The 13,601-nt window shown below is 42.8% G+C and overlaps 4 protein-coding genes across 4 annotated transcripts; 2 read left to right on the top strand and 2 right to left on the bottom strand.

Moving 5' to 3' along the window:
• Window positions 1–2,036: 2,036 nt before the first annotated feature.
• Window positions 2,037–3,043, top strand: LOC108050969 (enhancer of split M2 protein). Its single transcript, XM_017132887.2, has one exon. The coding sequence runs from the start codon at window positions 2,153–2,155 to the stop codon at window positions 2,837–2,839; it is 687 nt and encodes a 228-aa protein (XP_016988376.2). The 5' UTR covers window positions 2,037–2,152; the 3' UTR covers window positions 2,840–3,043.
• A 1,740-nt stretch (window positions 3,044–4,783) lies between these two features.
• LOC108050971 (enhancer of split M1 protein) lies at window positions 4,784–5,520 on the bottom strand. The gene is made up of 2 exons (XM_017132889.1): window positions 5,214–5,520; window positions 4,784–5,151 (listed from the first exon to the last, which is right to left on the bottom strand). Exons 1-2 carry the CDS (start codon window positions 5,422–5,424, stop codon window positions 4,892–4,894), a joined length of 471 nt encoding a protein of 156 aa, XP_016988378.1. The 5' UTR covers window positions 5,425–5,520; the 3' UTR covers window positions 4,784–4,891.
• Window positions 5,521–6,429: 909 nt separating this feature from the next.
• Window positions 6,430–8,919, top strand: LOC108050960 (phenoloxidase 3-like). The gene is made up of 4 exons (XM_017132878.1): window positions 6,430–7,427; window positions 7,489–7,584; window positions 7,855–8,613; window positions 8,680–8,919. Exons 1-4 carry the CDS (start codon window positions 6,432–6,434, stop codon window positions 8,917–8,919), a joined length of 2,091 nt encoding a protein of 696 aa, XP_016988367.1. The 5' UTR covers window positions 6,430–6,431.
• A 3,737-nt stretch (window positions 8,920–12,656) lies between these two features.
• On the bottom strand, window positions 12,657–13,315 carry LOC108050975 (enhancer of split malpha protein). The gene has a single exon (XM_017132893.1). The coding sequence runs from the start codon at window positions 13,259–13,261 to the stop codon at window positions 12,845–12,847; it is 417 nt and encodes a 138-aa protein (XP_016988382.1). The 5' UTR covers window positions 13,262–13,315; the 3' UTR covers window positions 12,657–12,844.
• Between the last annotated feature and the right edge of the window lie 286 nt (window positions 13,316–13,601).

Below are 13,601 nucleotides of genomic sequence, written 5' to 3'. Positions count from 1 at the left end.
AAAATTATAAATATCTAATATTTTTGGATGCCTTTGCTTTGAGGTATATCCCGTAACCCCCTTATAAGAAAGAGTATAAACTGCCTAACGACTTCCAAAGTCTGCCTCCGAAAGGCGCAAGCCCAGGCACAAGCTGGCCTCTGTTGGAGCTGCAATCGCAATCGCAGTCGGAGTTGGCTTGGAAGTCGGCTCCAAGTTGGAGTTTCAGCCGGTGTCCGTGTTGCCAAGTCAGTCGCTTTCAATTTGGCAAACGTGCAGTTCAAAGCCTAGACGCTGATTGGGGGCAAAAGTGCGCGGGTCGGCGGGGGAGGTGGTGGTGTTTCAGCCAAGATTAATAGCGGCCAAAGGCAAGAGAGTCAAGTCGCGTCGAGAGATCTCTGGTGCGCAAGCGTGCGGTGCACACGCGATTGGCACGAGTTTCGGCCACAGGAAAAAACAAAAATAAAAACCCGATTCGTAGCCTGAGCTGGCCTAACTAGTTATGGCAGCTAACACCGATTGTTGTGCTGTGTGGGAACCTGCGATCCGGCAAGGACTTGCTGCCTGAATGAGGTCACGGCCTCATTAGATCCCCATCCCCATATACCATTACTATGCCCATAGCCATACCCATACTTATACCCATCCCGTTTTCCGTTCCCAGTTCGGAGCGTGTGAACCACAACATGTCATAATCCCCTCGTTGCGACTAGTCCCTTTTAAAATGAACTTATCAGCGCCGGGCTCTGCGAGCCTTGATTATAAATGACAACAAACAGGCCAACAAGTAGCAATAACAGCTGCTCAGCCTGAAACAAAAATCACATCGAAAGGAAACAGAAATAACAGCGTCAGCAGCAGCAACAACAACAATAATAGTGCCCCGAAAAAGCCGAAAACCCAAGTGAAATTCTTATAAGCCCTTTCCCACACTCGAAGACATCGACATCGAACAACGGCGACGCCTGCGCCTTTTGCCTTTGCCATTGCCAGTTCCCCAGGACGGAAATGCCCAGCGTCTTAGTCCCACGCTCGCAGAAGGGAACAGGTGCTATTAGGGCCCCTTCGACTACGGCCCTGTGGTAAGATATACCCCCCACCCCTACCATGTCCCCCGAAATCCCGAACCCTGGAGAACGGACCGGACAACAACCCATGTACTACTGGGCTCCGGGCCCTGGGTACCGTGTGAATGTGAAAACAAAGTCAGTCGTGCATAAATGACGAACAGGCGATGCGCACTGTGGTTAGAAACTACTGGTAATTTTTGTATCTGGCTGAAAAATATGTTTTAAGGAAAGAATTATTATGTGGGTAAATATATATAAAAAAAAACTGCTGTGGATTTTTATCGAGCAGACCTACAATTATAATTTATATTTTTCCAAGTTATATTTTTTTTGAAAGATTATTTTTGATTACCCATTTATAAAAATTAATTATTTTCAGAACAAAATTATTTAGGAAACTAGCTTTAATTGCATAAGTAATCATTAATATCTGGTGATATTCAAATTTTATAAACAGGATAACATACAGTTAAATTAACATTCAATTAAAACATTTTAAAAATATTGTAATGCAAACATGTTGATTTATTTGACAAGGAACGTACAATTTAAATTTAATTATCTGAACCTTTCTAGGAAAATGTGATATGCACAAAAATTACCAATTGGTCCGAACCCACTGTGCAACAGGGTCGTCTTCATCTACCTGCAAACTCATCAAGCGGCCCTTGTCGATTGTACGTGCATGGGAAAAGTACACACACAGAAGACTGGAGCTTGTGGATTCCTGTTGGAATTTATTTGGGAAATACGCGCACATAAAAAGGCCTTTACTTGGCTGGAACCCCTCCTCCAATGGTTTCACCTCTCACCCTGCGTTTTCTATACGTGTGTGTGTGTATGTCTTCTGTGTGTGAGAGTGCACTCAAATTTCGTACGGTGCTTGGGCTATAGACTGCTCGTGAGATCAGCCGGCGTACGATTTCACTCTTGACTGGCCATCGGCAGCGCAGCAACTTCGCCTCATATATAAATATGAGCGACGCCGGCGCAGCAGCATCAGTAAACGACCAGCTCTCGCGAGGTGCGCACACGCAACGCTCGCTGTCCATAAACCATATAAAAGATAGCCAAGAAAAAGCTCAACGAAACACCGCAGCAACATGTATCTGGATACGAAAAACATGACAACCAATGCAAACAGCAACACTTCAGTGATGACAGCAGCAGCAGCATTACCCACGAACTCAAAGTCACCACGGCGTATGCACAAAGTTTGGCAGCCGCTCCGTCGCCTGCTGAAAGTGGGTGGCAAGGTTCGTACCACCCAGGTGACCTTGGCCCATCCCAACAATGTGGATCTCAACAACACACAGCAACAGCAGCAGCAACTAGAGCTGCTCCTTGAGGAGGAGACCAAGTCAACGACCGAAGAGTCTACCCACAAATATGGATTGGAGCTGCGACAATTGCCCGAGGAGGATGAGGTGTCGCTTATGCAACCGCCCAACACGCCCACCCTAATTAGCAGTGTTTACGTGGACAAGGTCAGCGCCCAGAGCTGCAGGGCCTGCCAGCATGGACGCAACTGCCAGCACAGACATCATAGCAGCAACTTAAACAGCAACTTGGACAGCAGCAACATGAACAGCAGCAACATCAACAGTAGTAGCTCACAAAGTGCAACACAGTTGCCCAGTAACCTCTGGGATCTGCAGTTGCCCCTCCAGTACATCAGCACCGATAATGGCACCTTCTTTTGGGCCAACACCCAGGAGCGAGTGGATGATGATCTTCTGCATGCCCTGCTCTGCCAGAGCTTCAGTCAGCTGCCTGGAACGCTATGTTAGTTTTACTCCACCCACAAAACCTCAACCCATTACTAAACAGATCTCAAGTTCATGGGGGTTATACCCCTAATTATTGTAATTTCATTTATTTATTTCCCTGCGCAATATTTACGTTGTTAATGTGATACTAATTTGCATGTAAAATAAAATATAAACACTCATTTTATACCATACAAATGGAAAGAACAAGAAAAGGAAATGTTATATTATTGATAGGGGTGTGGGACAAGAACCTGATAAGAGTCTAGAGATTTTACTTTTTTTTGTTTACATGTTTAAAGTCTAACGCTTTTTTTGGCAATTAAACTTTATGAAGTGATGGACAAAATTTTAATTGTTGTAAGGAGTTAGAAAAAAAAGATAGTCAGATGAGACACAACATATTCATTTAGTTCAAAGGTCATTTCGGAATAAGTAAAAAGAACCAATAATTTTCATCATTTATCTTCGTCGGACATTGCGGCACACAAACAAAATTGAAAAAGACACTTATTTTATATTATCACCTCTAGGGATCTGAGAGCAGAACCCGATCTCCTGAAGAACTTTCGTAACGGAAGAACGAACATCAGAGCAAAGGATAACGGAAGCAATGTTATGAGTGGAACCTAATGAGGCCTGACAGATGAACGGTCTGCCAAGACGGGTTGAGAAACTGATCAAAAGAAGCTGAAAGAGGAGGGAGCTGGGCATAACTGGTATCATCTTGCAGTGAATGTCACATCGATGCTCCCAGACTATACAAAAAACTGCAAGGGTTAACCTGACCTCTTATATCCTGTGTTAATGAACTCTTTCCTATTCATTCTATACTACCATTGCTTTAGTGTAGTAATAATGTTTGAACAGTATATTATTTATTATGGAGTATACTTTATTGGGGACCGCACAATGGGAACTTACACTTATGACTATCTACGATAAACAATGCAGGAGTACTTCCTGCATTAACCACTATCAAAAAAAACCTATCAAGAGCAAATGGCAAACTTTTGGGGCCGGAAAACCGCAGATAAAAATTTAGCAACATTTGTGGTTATAAGACCGATAAACGTGGTTTAACAAGGAATGAAAATAACAGGAAAGCTGCGAAACTGATAACAACTAAAGATAAAAAACCGTTTTAAATATTAATTTTATTAGATATATGTCAGTATTAACAAGAGAGAACGCTATAGTCGGGTGCCCCGACTATCAGATACCCGTTACTCAGGTAAAGGGAGTGCGAGGGAAATGGAGATAGAAACTTTGATCACGCATAACTTTTTAACGAATGGTCCGATTTGAAAAATTTCTTCTACATTTCGATAGGTATTGATAAACACAATAAAACTGCATTTTTACTTTTCAGAAATATTTAAATTTTTAAAATCGTATATAAGCGATTGTGGGCGTTAAAGGGGGCGTGGCACCTTTTTGAAACAAACTTGCGCTGCGTAGGAACTCCTAGAATCTGCATGAAAAATGCCAATCCTCTAGCTTTTATAGTTTCCGAGATCTCAGCGTATATACGGACGGACAGACGGACAGACGGACATGGCTATATCGACTCGGCTAGTGACCCTGATCAAGAATATATATACTTTATAGGGTCGGAAACGCTTCCTTCTAGCTGTTACATACTTTTGCACGAATACAATATACCCTTTTACTCTACGAGTAACGGGTATAAAAAGTGAATAAATTCTTGACATCTTTGTACTAAAAGCCAATCTTTTGGAGCCATATATTTTCTTCAAGTTTTAAAATATATGTATGTAACAACTCTGGAGGTGCATATATAGAAACATCTTTAACAAATTTAAACATTTTTCAAACGATGTCTCCTTAATAAAACATTTACAATGCTGACCATGCCGAATCGCACCAACTGCTCGTGCCCTAAATTGCATTTCACTTTCGCCTCCCTCCCACTGTGAACACCCTAATTAACAACTCGTTTACTCATGTCTCATAAATTCGTAGGATTATATTTTTGTTCAAAACAAAAGGATGACTATTTCGAACAAAAGATGGGCCTGTGCATTGTTTCGATTTAACGACCGATCCCGTCTAGCATTTCTCCTCGCGCAAAAGGCGGAAGAGCTCAGCGGGTTGGGCGCCAGAGAACTGCAGGGCGCAGTTGAAGGTCTCCAGCAGACAGGAGTTGGCCAACTCGGCACGATACTTGCCATTGGTAATGCACACCGGCTGGTAGATCATCGAGCAGGGCTTGAAGCACTCCTGGACCTCCAGCTTGAAGTTGCCCAACTTTTCGCGCAGATTCTCGACGAACTCGGAGCTGCACCAGGCGGCATCGGTGGCAGCATAGGCTATAAAAAACAACAATTTTAAAGATCAAGGTCAAAGTTAATTTCGATTTCATTTTTCTTACCCTGCATGCTGTTTCTTTCGCGGCGACAATTGTGGGACAAAAGGTTGCAGTCACTGGCAAACTCCTTGAAGTTCTGGCCATCAGTTGCGCACACTGGCTTGTATATGCTGGCACAAAATGCTGGGCAGGCAGTATCGTTAGTGGATACTGTATTTCCCGATACGGCTGCCACCAAAACCAGGCAGCAAAGTGTCAAAGTTTGGCTCATCATTTTGAGGTTGTTCTATTTACGTTATTGGGTTTTTACCGACGAATGCGTTCTCTCTGGAGTAGTTATTGATTTGAATTGCCGTGCCTGTCTGAAGTTTCATTGATTTTTATATATTTTTATGACTCTCTAGAGCTACTAGTAGATACTTTATCAGTTGTAGCGCGTTGATAACGCCGGACTTCTTATCAGCGGGCCAAACAGAAACTCGTCTATGTGGCCTACAAAGTTCTAAAAGGTGCCAGCACTGTTTGCGTGACTAATTGCTTATACTCTTGCAGAGAGTTTTATAATTTTGATCAGAATTTTGGCCACGCAGTTAAGTAGACATATTTTCTAGTTTTAAAACAAAAGAATACTTTCCATGGCATTTATAAACTTTTAAAAGAAAGATTGGACCACCCGTTCAAATAATCTGTCCCAATTGGCTTTATATTGCTGTTCTTAAATATTTAAGCAGTCATTGTATTATTTAGTAATGCTTTTTTTGTAATTTCGAGAGTATTATCTAGTAATGATTTTTTGTAATTTTGGAGAGTATTATTTAGTTATGATTTTTTGTAATTTCACGAGCGAAATTCCCTTTTTTATAACTGGTAACATCTCATAGAACAATATCATAGAATAATATTGTTAATAACATTTAATATAACTCTAAGCTTAGAATTGTAAAATATACAGAACATAAAAGATTCATGAAGTTAAGCCATTATCAAGCTTATATAAATCGTATAACTTTAAGCTTACAGTTTTTTGTGCACTTTATCTGATGCATTCCCTAATAAAACCCCATTTATTTATTTATTTTTGAATACTTTCTCTGCGGTTTTCCGGTCCCCGAATTCGCGAACGAATTTTCGCTGATAATGCTAGCTTCTTACTTCCCAAATTTTGTATAAAAAGGAGGTCAATCCAATGGATTGTCACAGTTGTGAAGTGCCAAAGCTTCCAGTGACATTCAATCAGTGAGCTTACCTCAAGGACCTGAAAGAGCTTATTTCCTTAAGAAAATGCCAAACAAGAAGGACCTCCTCCTGCTGTTCGACCACCCCACGGAGCCGGTGTTCATGGACAAGGGCGGCAATGGAACCATGTTCGAAGTGCCCAAGTCATACTTGACCGAAAAGTACAACTTAGAAGAGTGCCAGATAGTCAAGATGCGGCTCGGGGATGATAGGCCTAAAGTCTTTGTTTCGGAGATCAGCATTCCTGATCTTAGTTTCCCCGAGTCCCTGAAACGGAATGAATCGTTTTCGCTGTTCATACAATCGCATCGCCAAAAGGCTGGCTATCTGATCGACATCTTTTTAAGATTGGATTCCGTGGAACACCTAAAAAGCGTGGCCGTGTACGCCAGGGATCGCATGCATCCGGTGCTCTTCCATTACGCCTTTGCGGTGGCTCTGCTTCACCGTCCGGACACCAAGGACTTGAATTTGCGCTCCTTCTGGCAGTATTTTCCCGATCGCTTCATGGACTCGACGGTGTTGCAAATGATTCGGGAGGAATCGTTTGTGATGCAGCGTACAGAAGATCGCAGGCCCATCGTCATCCCCATCAAGTACACCGCCTCCGATCTGGAGCCGGAGCACAACCTTTGGTACTTCCGGGAGGACTTGGGCATCAACCTACACCACTGGCACTGGCATCTGATCTATCCCATCGAGATAACCCCCGGCGCCCACCACAATATCGTAAAAAAGGATCGCCGTGGCGAGCTCTTCTACTATATGCACCAGCAGGTTATTGCCCGTTACAATGCGGAGCGATTGAGTAACAACATGGGGCTGGTGAAGCCGTTTAACAATCTTACTGAGCCCATTGCAGAGGGCTACTTCCCCAAGATGGACTCCCAGGTGGCCAGTCGCGCCTTTCCTCCGCGCTTTGATAACGTAAAACTGACCGATCTTCACCGAAAGGTCGACCAGTTGAAAGTGGGAATTAATGACATGAATAACTGGAGCAGAAGCATCTATGAGGCCATCCATCATGGATTTATTATAAACGTAAGTCCTCCGTTCGTCCCACTCAATATGGAGAGTATTTAAATCTTATTGCTATTTTTAGGATGACAATGAAAGCGTTCGCTTAGATGAAGTAAAGGGCATCGACATCCTGGGAAACATTATTGAGTCCTCTGTTCTATCGCCCAATTCTATGCTGGTAAGAGACAATGCCGAGCTCTAAAGCTATACATTTTAAGGGGCATAACCATTTTAATAAGACTTTTGATAAGAATAAGTAAAGTTTTGCTTTTTAAAATGTTTGAGCCCCAAAAACTTTTGATAGTTTTTATTGTGAATATGTTAAAAAAGGGCTAAAACCATGTCGCAGGACACAACAATACGAAATTTAAATGTGCCAAATTTGAAACAATATTTAATTTTACTTTGAAATTGATCTTTATTATGTTGCAATTTTCTAAACTTCCAGTACGGTGACCTACATAACATGGGACATATGCTGATCGCGTACGCCCACGATCCGACCCACAAGCATCTGGAGTTCCCGGGCGTGATGGGGGATTCATCCACTGCCATGCGGGACCCCATATTCTACAAGTGGCACGCGTACATCGACGATTTGTTCCAGGCGCACAAGAAAACACTGCCCGCCTACAAGGCGGAAGACCTGAGCTTTCCGGGCATAGATGTTTTGAACATCAACGTGAAGAGCAGAGGTCAGTTGAACAGACTGACCACATTTTTCAAGGAGTCCGATGTGGATTTGTCCCGCGGCATGGACTTTCAGCCGCGCGGCAGTGTCTTCACTCGGTTCACCCATCTGCAGCACCACCCATTCGAATACACATTCGATGTGAATAACTCCAGTGGCGCCCCACTACTCGGCTATGCGCGCATCTTCATGGCGCCCAGGTTAGATGATAATAATAGCACTATGGTCTTGGCTGACCAGCGCCTAATGATGATCGAGTTGGACAAGTTTTTGATTCGCATGCCGCCCGGAGAAAGTACCTTTACGCAGAAATCCATCAATTCAAGTGTTACCATTCCGTTTGAACGCACTTTCCGTGATCAGGATAGTAACCGTCCAGGAAAGAATACTGCGGCGGAGCAGGAGGAATTCTTCTGCGGCTGCGGCTGGCCCGACCATATGCTGGTGCCCAGGGGTAAGGTTGAGGGAATGACCTTTGATCTGTTCCTCATGGTTTCCAACTATGAAAACGAAAGGGTAAGTGTTTCTATAATGTACTTCGGACTTCTCCCAACTTTTACACTGCTGACTTTTATCCTCAAGGTTATTCAGCCAGGTGTGGAAGGCTGCAGCAAATCAGCTTCTTACTGTGGACTTCGCGATCGCCTCTATCCGGATCGCAGGTCCATGGGCTATCCCTTTGATCGCCTGCCCCCCTGGAATGTCACCAGCCTAAATCAATTCCTCACGAGCAACATGAAAACTGTGGAGGTTACCATCACCCATGATAAAACCATCGAAACACTGCCGCCATTGACAAACCGCAACCGAAAAGTCGACTAATACAGATTACCAATATTGACCCGATTCGATGACCATTCCGCTTTCAGTTATATCCATATCACTTTATATTTTCTTATAATCCAATATATATATACGCAAAATAAATTTTCATTATAAAAGCAAGTTATTCGTAAACTAGAATGGGGGTTATTAAACAGCAAGCCTATATATACTACTAATTTATATTACACATTTTGCTATGAACATTTGGATTTTTGTTAAACATGGGATTGTATCCTATAACTGTAAGGGTGTTACAACTTTGGTGTGTCGAGGTGTACCAATTTTTTTTTTGATTTCGTTTCCAAAACAGCATCACCAATTTTTCATGTCTACTATCTTTCTTGTCGCATATGTATAACAAAGGTTCTCTCTAAAAATATTGATAATATTTTCTATGATGCTGTTTTGGCTGTGCTTGTGATAACATTGTTTACCGAATTCTTAGTTGAGGTAACTTTTTTTTTGGGATATGACTTATGCTTTTCTGGAACTACGTGAAATATTTTTAAAGACGCACTTGCGGTGCTAATAAATTAACGGATGTTTTCATACTCAAAAGGAATCAGTTGTTCTTAAATTGTACAATTCATTCCGATTAGCCCTATACAATTTTTAACAAACGAAATTTCCAAAAAAAACAATAATCACACACATTCCCATCCCTCAGCCGTTATGACAAATGATCCACACATTCAATCTAATTCGGTTACAACATTCTGGCCGCCCACATTGTGGCTCAGTTCATCGCAACTGCCGATCTCCATGGGGGATAATGGTAATTGAGGCCTCTCGATTTGCCTCACACAAGTGATGCCGTGGAAGAGGAGGTGGGGAATCCCCGGTGGTGGCCAAGGGATCGTGGAGCGTGGTGGCCGGGCCTAATCACCGTTTAATGGTGTTCACACACTTGTTGCTGACGGCGCCCTCCATGGAATAGACCTGGCCAAAATCAACAGGCCCGGCCAATCAATGACCGCTAAGTGAATGCTCGTCACGCACGCGAAGGCCGCTCCGCTGGTCATCGAGAATTGGGTACACACGCGTACATTAAACCCACCGCTGAAGACTACGAAAGACCACAGCCCGATCCCAATCCCAATCCCAGACCCAAAACCAAACATAAAAACAACGCAGGATCAGGTTGTCTCACTGCAAATGAGGCACGGCCCATCTAGATAGCCATCAGGCTATGTCCCCCGGACTCTACGCTATCATCGCCCATCGACTTGAACAGTGTCATCAGCATTATCAACAGCATTCCACGGTCGGTTCTTTCTTCCAATTTTCAATTCTTTCGTGCAGACAAGCGTCGCTTTGCATACGAAATTAATTATGTGCTGTCAAAGGCAATTTAACAGAAACTTATATTGCTACTTAATTTACGTCACGGCGCTACCAGAACTTTTGCATTCACTCTCAAGGGGTATTTAAAAACTAGCAAGTGACTTGGCATTGCAAAAACTAATTCTTCGACCACGGAACAAAATGGATTTATTGAAATTGTTACTAGGTTCTCCACCTCAATTTTAGTTCGTTTAATTTGTTGAATATATGTTTTTTTAGTTTGAAATGTATAAATATTTACATGATTAGTTTTAATATTTTTACAGAAACCAATAGTTAGTAAACTATTTAGTTATGAAATTCATTGCAAGCTTGTGAGTTATATAGTAGCCAAGAAAGGCAATGCATGTTAACAAGATTTATATTTTAAGGAACTTGAAGAAAAAAGAAAGAGTATTTGAGTCTAGGTTGTTTTTGAATCGTTCCCCATCTTTCTGGTTATTCATGTTGTTATTTTATTTTCATTTTCCAAACTTCTTTGCCTGCTCCTTCCCTGCTGTCGACATCAATTTGCATTTTTAGTGTAGGAGAAATGCGTTTGAGATTGATAGAATGGGACAGACAGAGTGGGAATTGTGTGAGGGACCTTCGTCGGATTGAGATTCCTTAGCCAAGGCGATTATCTTTTGCGGCAACTGTTTTTATGCCCAATTTCAACGTCCGCCTCGAGACGCCTTGGCATGTGATTCGATGTCTCGAGGTGTTGACGTCTACATGTTGCATTTTAATTGTGGTTTTTGGTCTTCGGTTCTGGGTTCTGGGATCTTGGATCTCACCGGGTTCTTCGGGTTTTCCCCCCGCCTTTTGGCCTTTCTCCACTCCCTCGCCGGCTCATAAATAAGTTGTACGACAAGCGACAACCAGCCCGTTTGCCAGGAGTTGCCGTGAAGTTATGCGCACGACATCCATGTTTGGTCGCACACAGGTGGCGATGGTGGCCTTAGCCAAGGTGATAGCCATAACACTTGGCTCTGGGCCAAATTGGCTCTCGGCCATCTCTCCAGAGTGCGAGCACATCACACCTTCTGGCCACAATAGCCACAGGACAAGGCTGGCCACAAGGTTGTCCATTTTGGGACAGAACTATCCGAGGAATGGACTTTCTTGCTAAGTGTAGGCTTCTCTATTGCAGGATGTGGTGCAGTTGCGCCAATCTTTACTGACCCAGTTAGGGGTTATTATACCCGTTACTCGTAGAGTAAAAGGGTATATTGTATTCGTGCAAAAGTATGTAACAGCTAGAAGGAAGCGTTTCCGACCCTATAAAGTATATATATTCTTGATCAGGGTCACTAGCCGAGTCGATATAGCCATGTCCGTCTGTCCGTCTGTCCGTCTGTCTGTCTGTCTGTCCGTATGAACGCTGAGATCTCGGAAACTATAAAAGCTAGAAGATTGGCATTTTGCATGCAGATTCTAGGAGTTCCTACGCAGCGCAAGTTTGTTTCAAAAAGGTGCCACGCCCCCTTTAACGCCCACAATCGCTTATATACGATTTTAAAAATTTAAATATTTCGGAAAAGTAAAAATGCAGTTTTATTGTGTTTATCAATACCTATCGAAATGTAGAAGAAATTTTTCAAATCGGACCATTCGTTAAAAAGTTATGCGTGATCAAAGTTTCTATCTCCATCTCCCTCGCACTCCCTTTACCTGAGTAACGGGTATCTGATAGTCGGGGCACCCGACTATAGCGTTCTCTCTTGTTTTAATTGTACTTAACTCAATTATAAAATGGTTTTTGGATTTCGGGCGAACCAGTTTGGACAAATAGATTTGATACATAGAAAAAGAAACGTCGTATATGACTACTCAGTGTCGTTAAATTACATATTCTCTAATAATAGCAATAGGGCTAAACGCATTTTAAATAAATCATAATCATAAGTCATGCTAAAAAACATATCATTTGTTCCCTTATTCGTTTTTATATTTTTCTAATACACATCATCCTACTTTGTTGACAAATTATGACTACAATGTGTCCGATATTTTAAGAATTGCTTATTATTTCATCCATTATTCTAAACAAATCAGAGTGTTCACAAGTGAAATAATAAACGTTGACCTTTTAAACAGAATTTAAATATTACATTTCATTTACCATTACCCTATTTACATTGAACTATTACTCAATAAACTTTCCAGAATCAATATGATGGGAAGTAAATCAAGTGTTTTCCCTTCTTTTATCATACTCTGAAAATAACCCAAAATATCTGTGCAAGCAGTTGTTCTTATCGTGGAACGTCGACTTCGAGAACAATATTTAGTGTAGGACAACAAGCGATTCATTCATGTGGAATGCCAACGAATCAAAACACTCTGGAAGAAGATACATTTGTTATGCTGGAACCCAAAACCCAGAACCCAATTATAAGAAGTGTGAATTTGATTTTGATATTTCTTGTTTTGTATTTTGTACGTTTGTTTTAAAGCTTTCTTTTTCTATCACAATATCTTAATTACTAATGGAAGCGCTGGATCGCCGAGATTGTTGGTGAGTTAAAGCCGCTGGTGCTATCACAATGTTTGTAGTGTTCTTAAAGCTTGAAGATTGAAGGGTGAGGCGAAGTGTTTAAGCCTGGGCCCAACGATCCTGGAACTGCATGGAGTAGCACATGGCGGGCTCGACGCTGGCAACTGGCTGAAGGTTGGTGGTCCAGAAGAAGGTGCCGGCGGTGGTGCGAGCGAAGCGAACTGGGACATAGACGTCCTCCTCGTCATCCTCCTGCTCCTCAGCAATCTCGAACTCCTGGGAGTTGGCCAGTTGGGCCAATTTCTCGTTGGCGGCATTCTCATCGATCTCGGCATAGTAAGCCTCCTCAACCTGGGCATTGCGCAGATTGTCGACGGATTCTAGGGATTCCAGAGAGCCCTGAGGCTTCTGCTGCTGCTTCTGTTGCTTCTTGAAGAGAGTCTTCAGGACCTGCTTGATGCTGTAGCTGGTCTTCATCTTGTTGGTGGTGGCGACGACAACGACTTGTTGGCACATTTTTGGTGGTTTGAAATATATAGTTTGTTTGAGTGCGTGTTGCTTGAAAGGCTGACGATGTCAGAATGATTTCCAAACCGGCAAACGGCCGGCTTTTATAGCCGTCCCGGCACAAAATGCATTTCCTGTGCGCTCGAGCGACAGAGAGGGCGAGAACGGACCCCTGCCAACGACACGCACCGCAGACAGGGAGGGGAATACAAACAGAGACAAGAGCGGAGACCCTAGCCCTCAAAGACCGAGACGAGACCGAGATAATCGGGGCGGAGAACCTGAAATACGACGCTCACCAGGAGCTGGGGAAGTTTCAGGAGCAGGTAGAGACGGGACGGGACGAGAC

Source organism: Drosophila rhopaloa, unplaced genomic scaffold (genome assembly GCF_018152115.1).
Source record: "Drosophila rhopaloa isolate 14029-0021.01 unplaced genomic scaffold, ASM1815211v1 contig_178, whole genome shotgun sequence".
In the NCBI taxonomy this organism is placed as follows: Eukaryota; Metazoa; Arthropoda; class Insecta; order Diptera; family Drosophilidae; genus Drosophila; species Drosophila rhopaloa.
This window is presented reverse-complemented; position numbering and strand designations above follow the sequence as displayed.

What these genes read in the sequence shown, in the direction of transcription:
- LOC108050971 (XM_017132889.1), bottom strand. Translation starts at nt 5,424, where the DNA reads ATGATGAGCCAAACTTTGACACTTTGCTGCCTGGTTTTGGTGGCAGCC. An exon ending in CGAAAGAAACAGCATGCAGG is followed by an intron (nt 5,152 to 5,213) that starts GTAAGAAAAATG and finishes TGTTTTTTATAG; the next exon opens with CCTATGCTGCCACCGATGCC.
- LOC108050975 (XM_017132893.1), bottom strand. Translation starts at nt 13,261, where the DNA reads ATGTGCCAACAAGTCGTTGTCGTCGCCACCACCAACAAGATGAAGACC.
- LOC108050969 (XM_017132887.2), top strand. Translation starts at nt 2,153, where the DNA reads ATGTATCTGGATACGAAAAACATGACAACCAATGCAAACAGCAACACT.
- LOC108050960 (XM_017132878.1), top strand. Translation starts at nt 6,432, where the DNA reads ATGCCAAACAAGAAGGACCTCCTCCTGCTGTTCGACCACCCCACGGAG. An exon ending in ATCATGGATTTATTATAAAC is followed by an intron (nt 7,428 to 7,488) that starts GTAAGTCCTCCG and finishes TGCTATTTTTAG; the next exon opens with GATGACAATGAAAGCGTTCG. An exon ending in TATCGCCCAATTCTATGCTG is followed by an intron (nt 7,585 to 7,854) that starts GTAAGAGACAAT and finishes CTAAACTTCCAG; the next exon opens with TACGGTGACCTACATAACAT.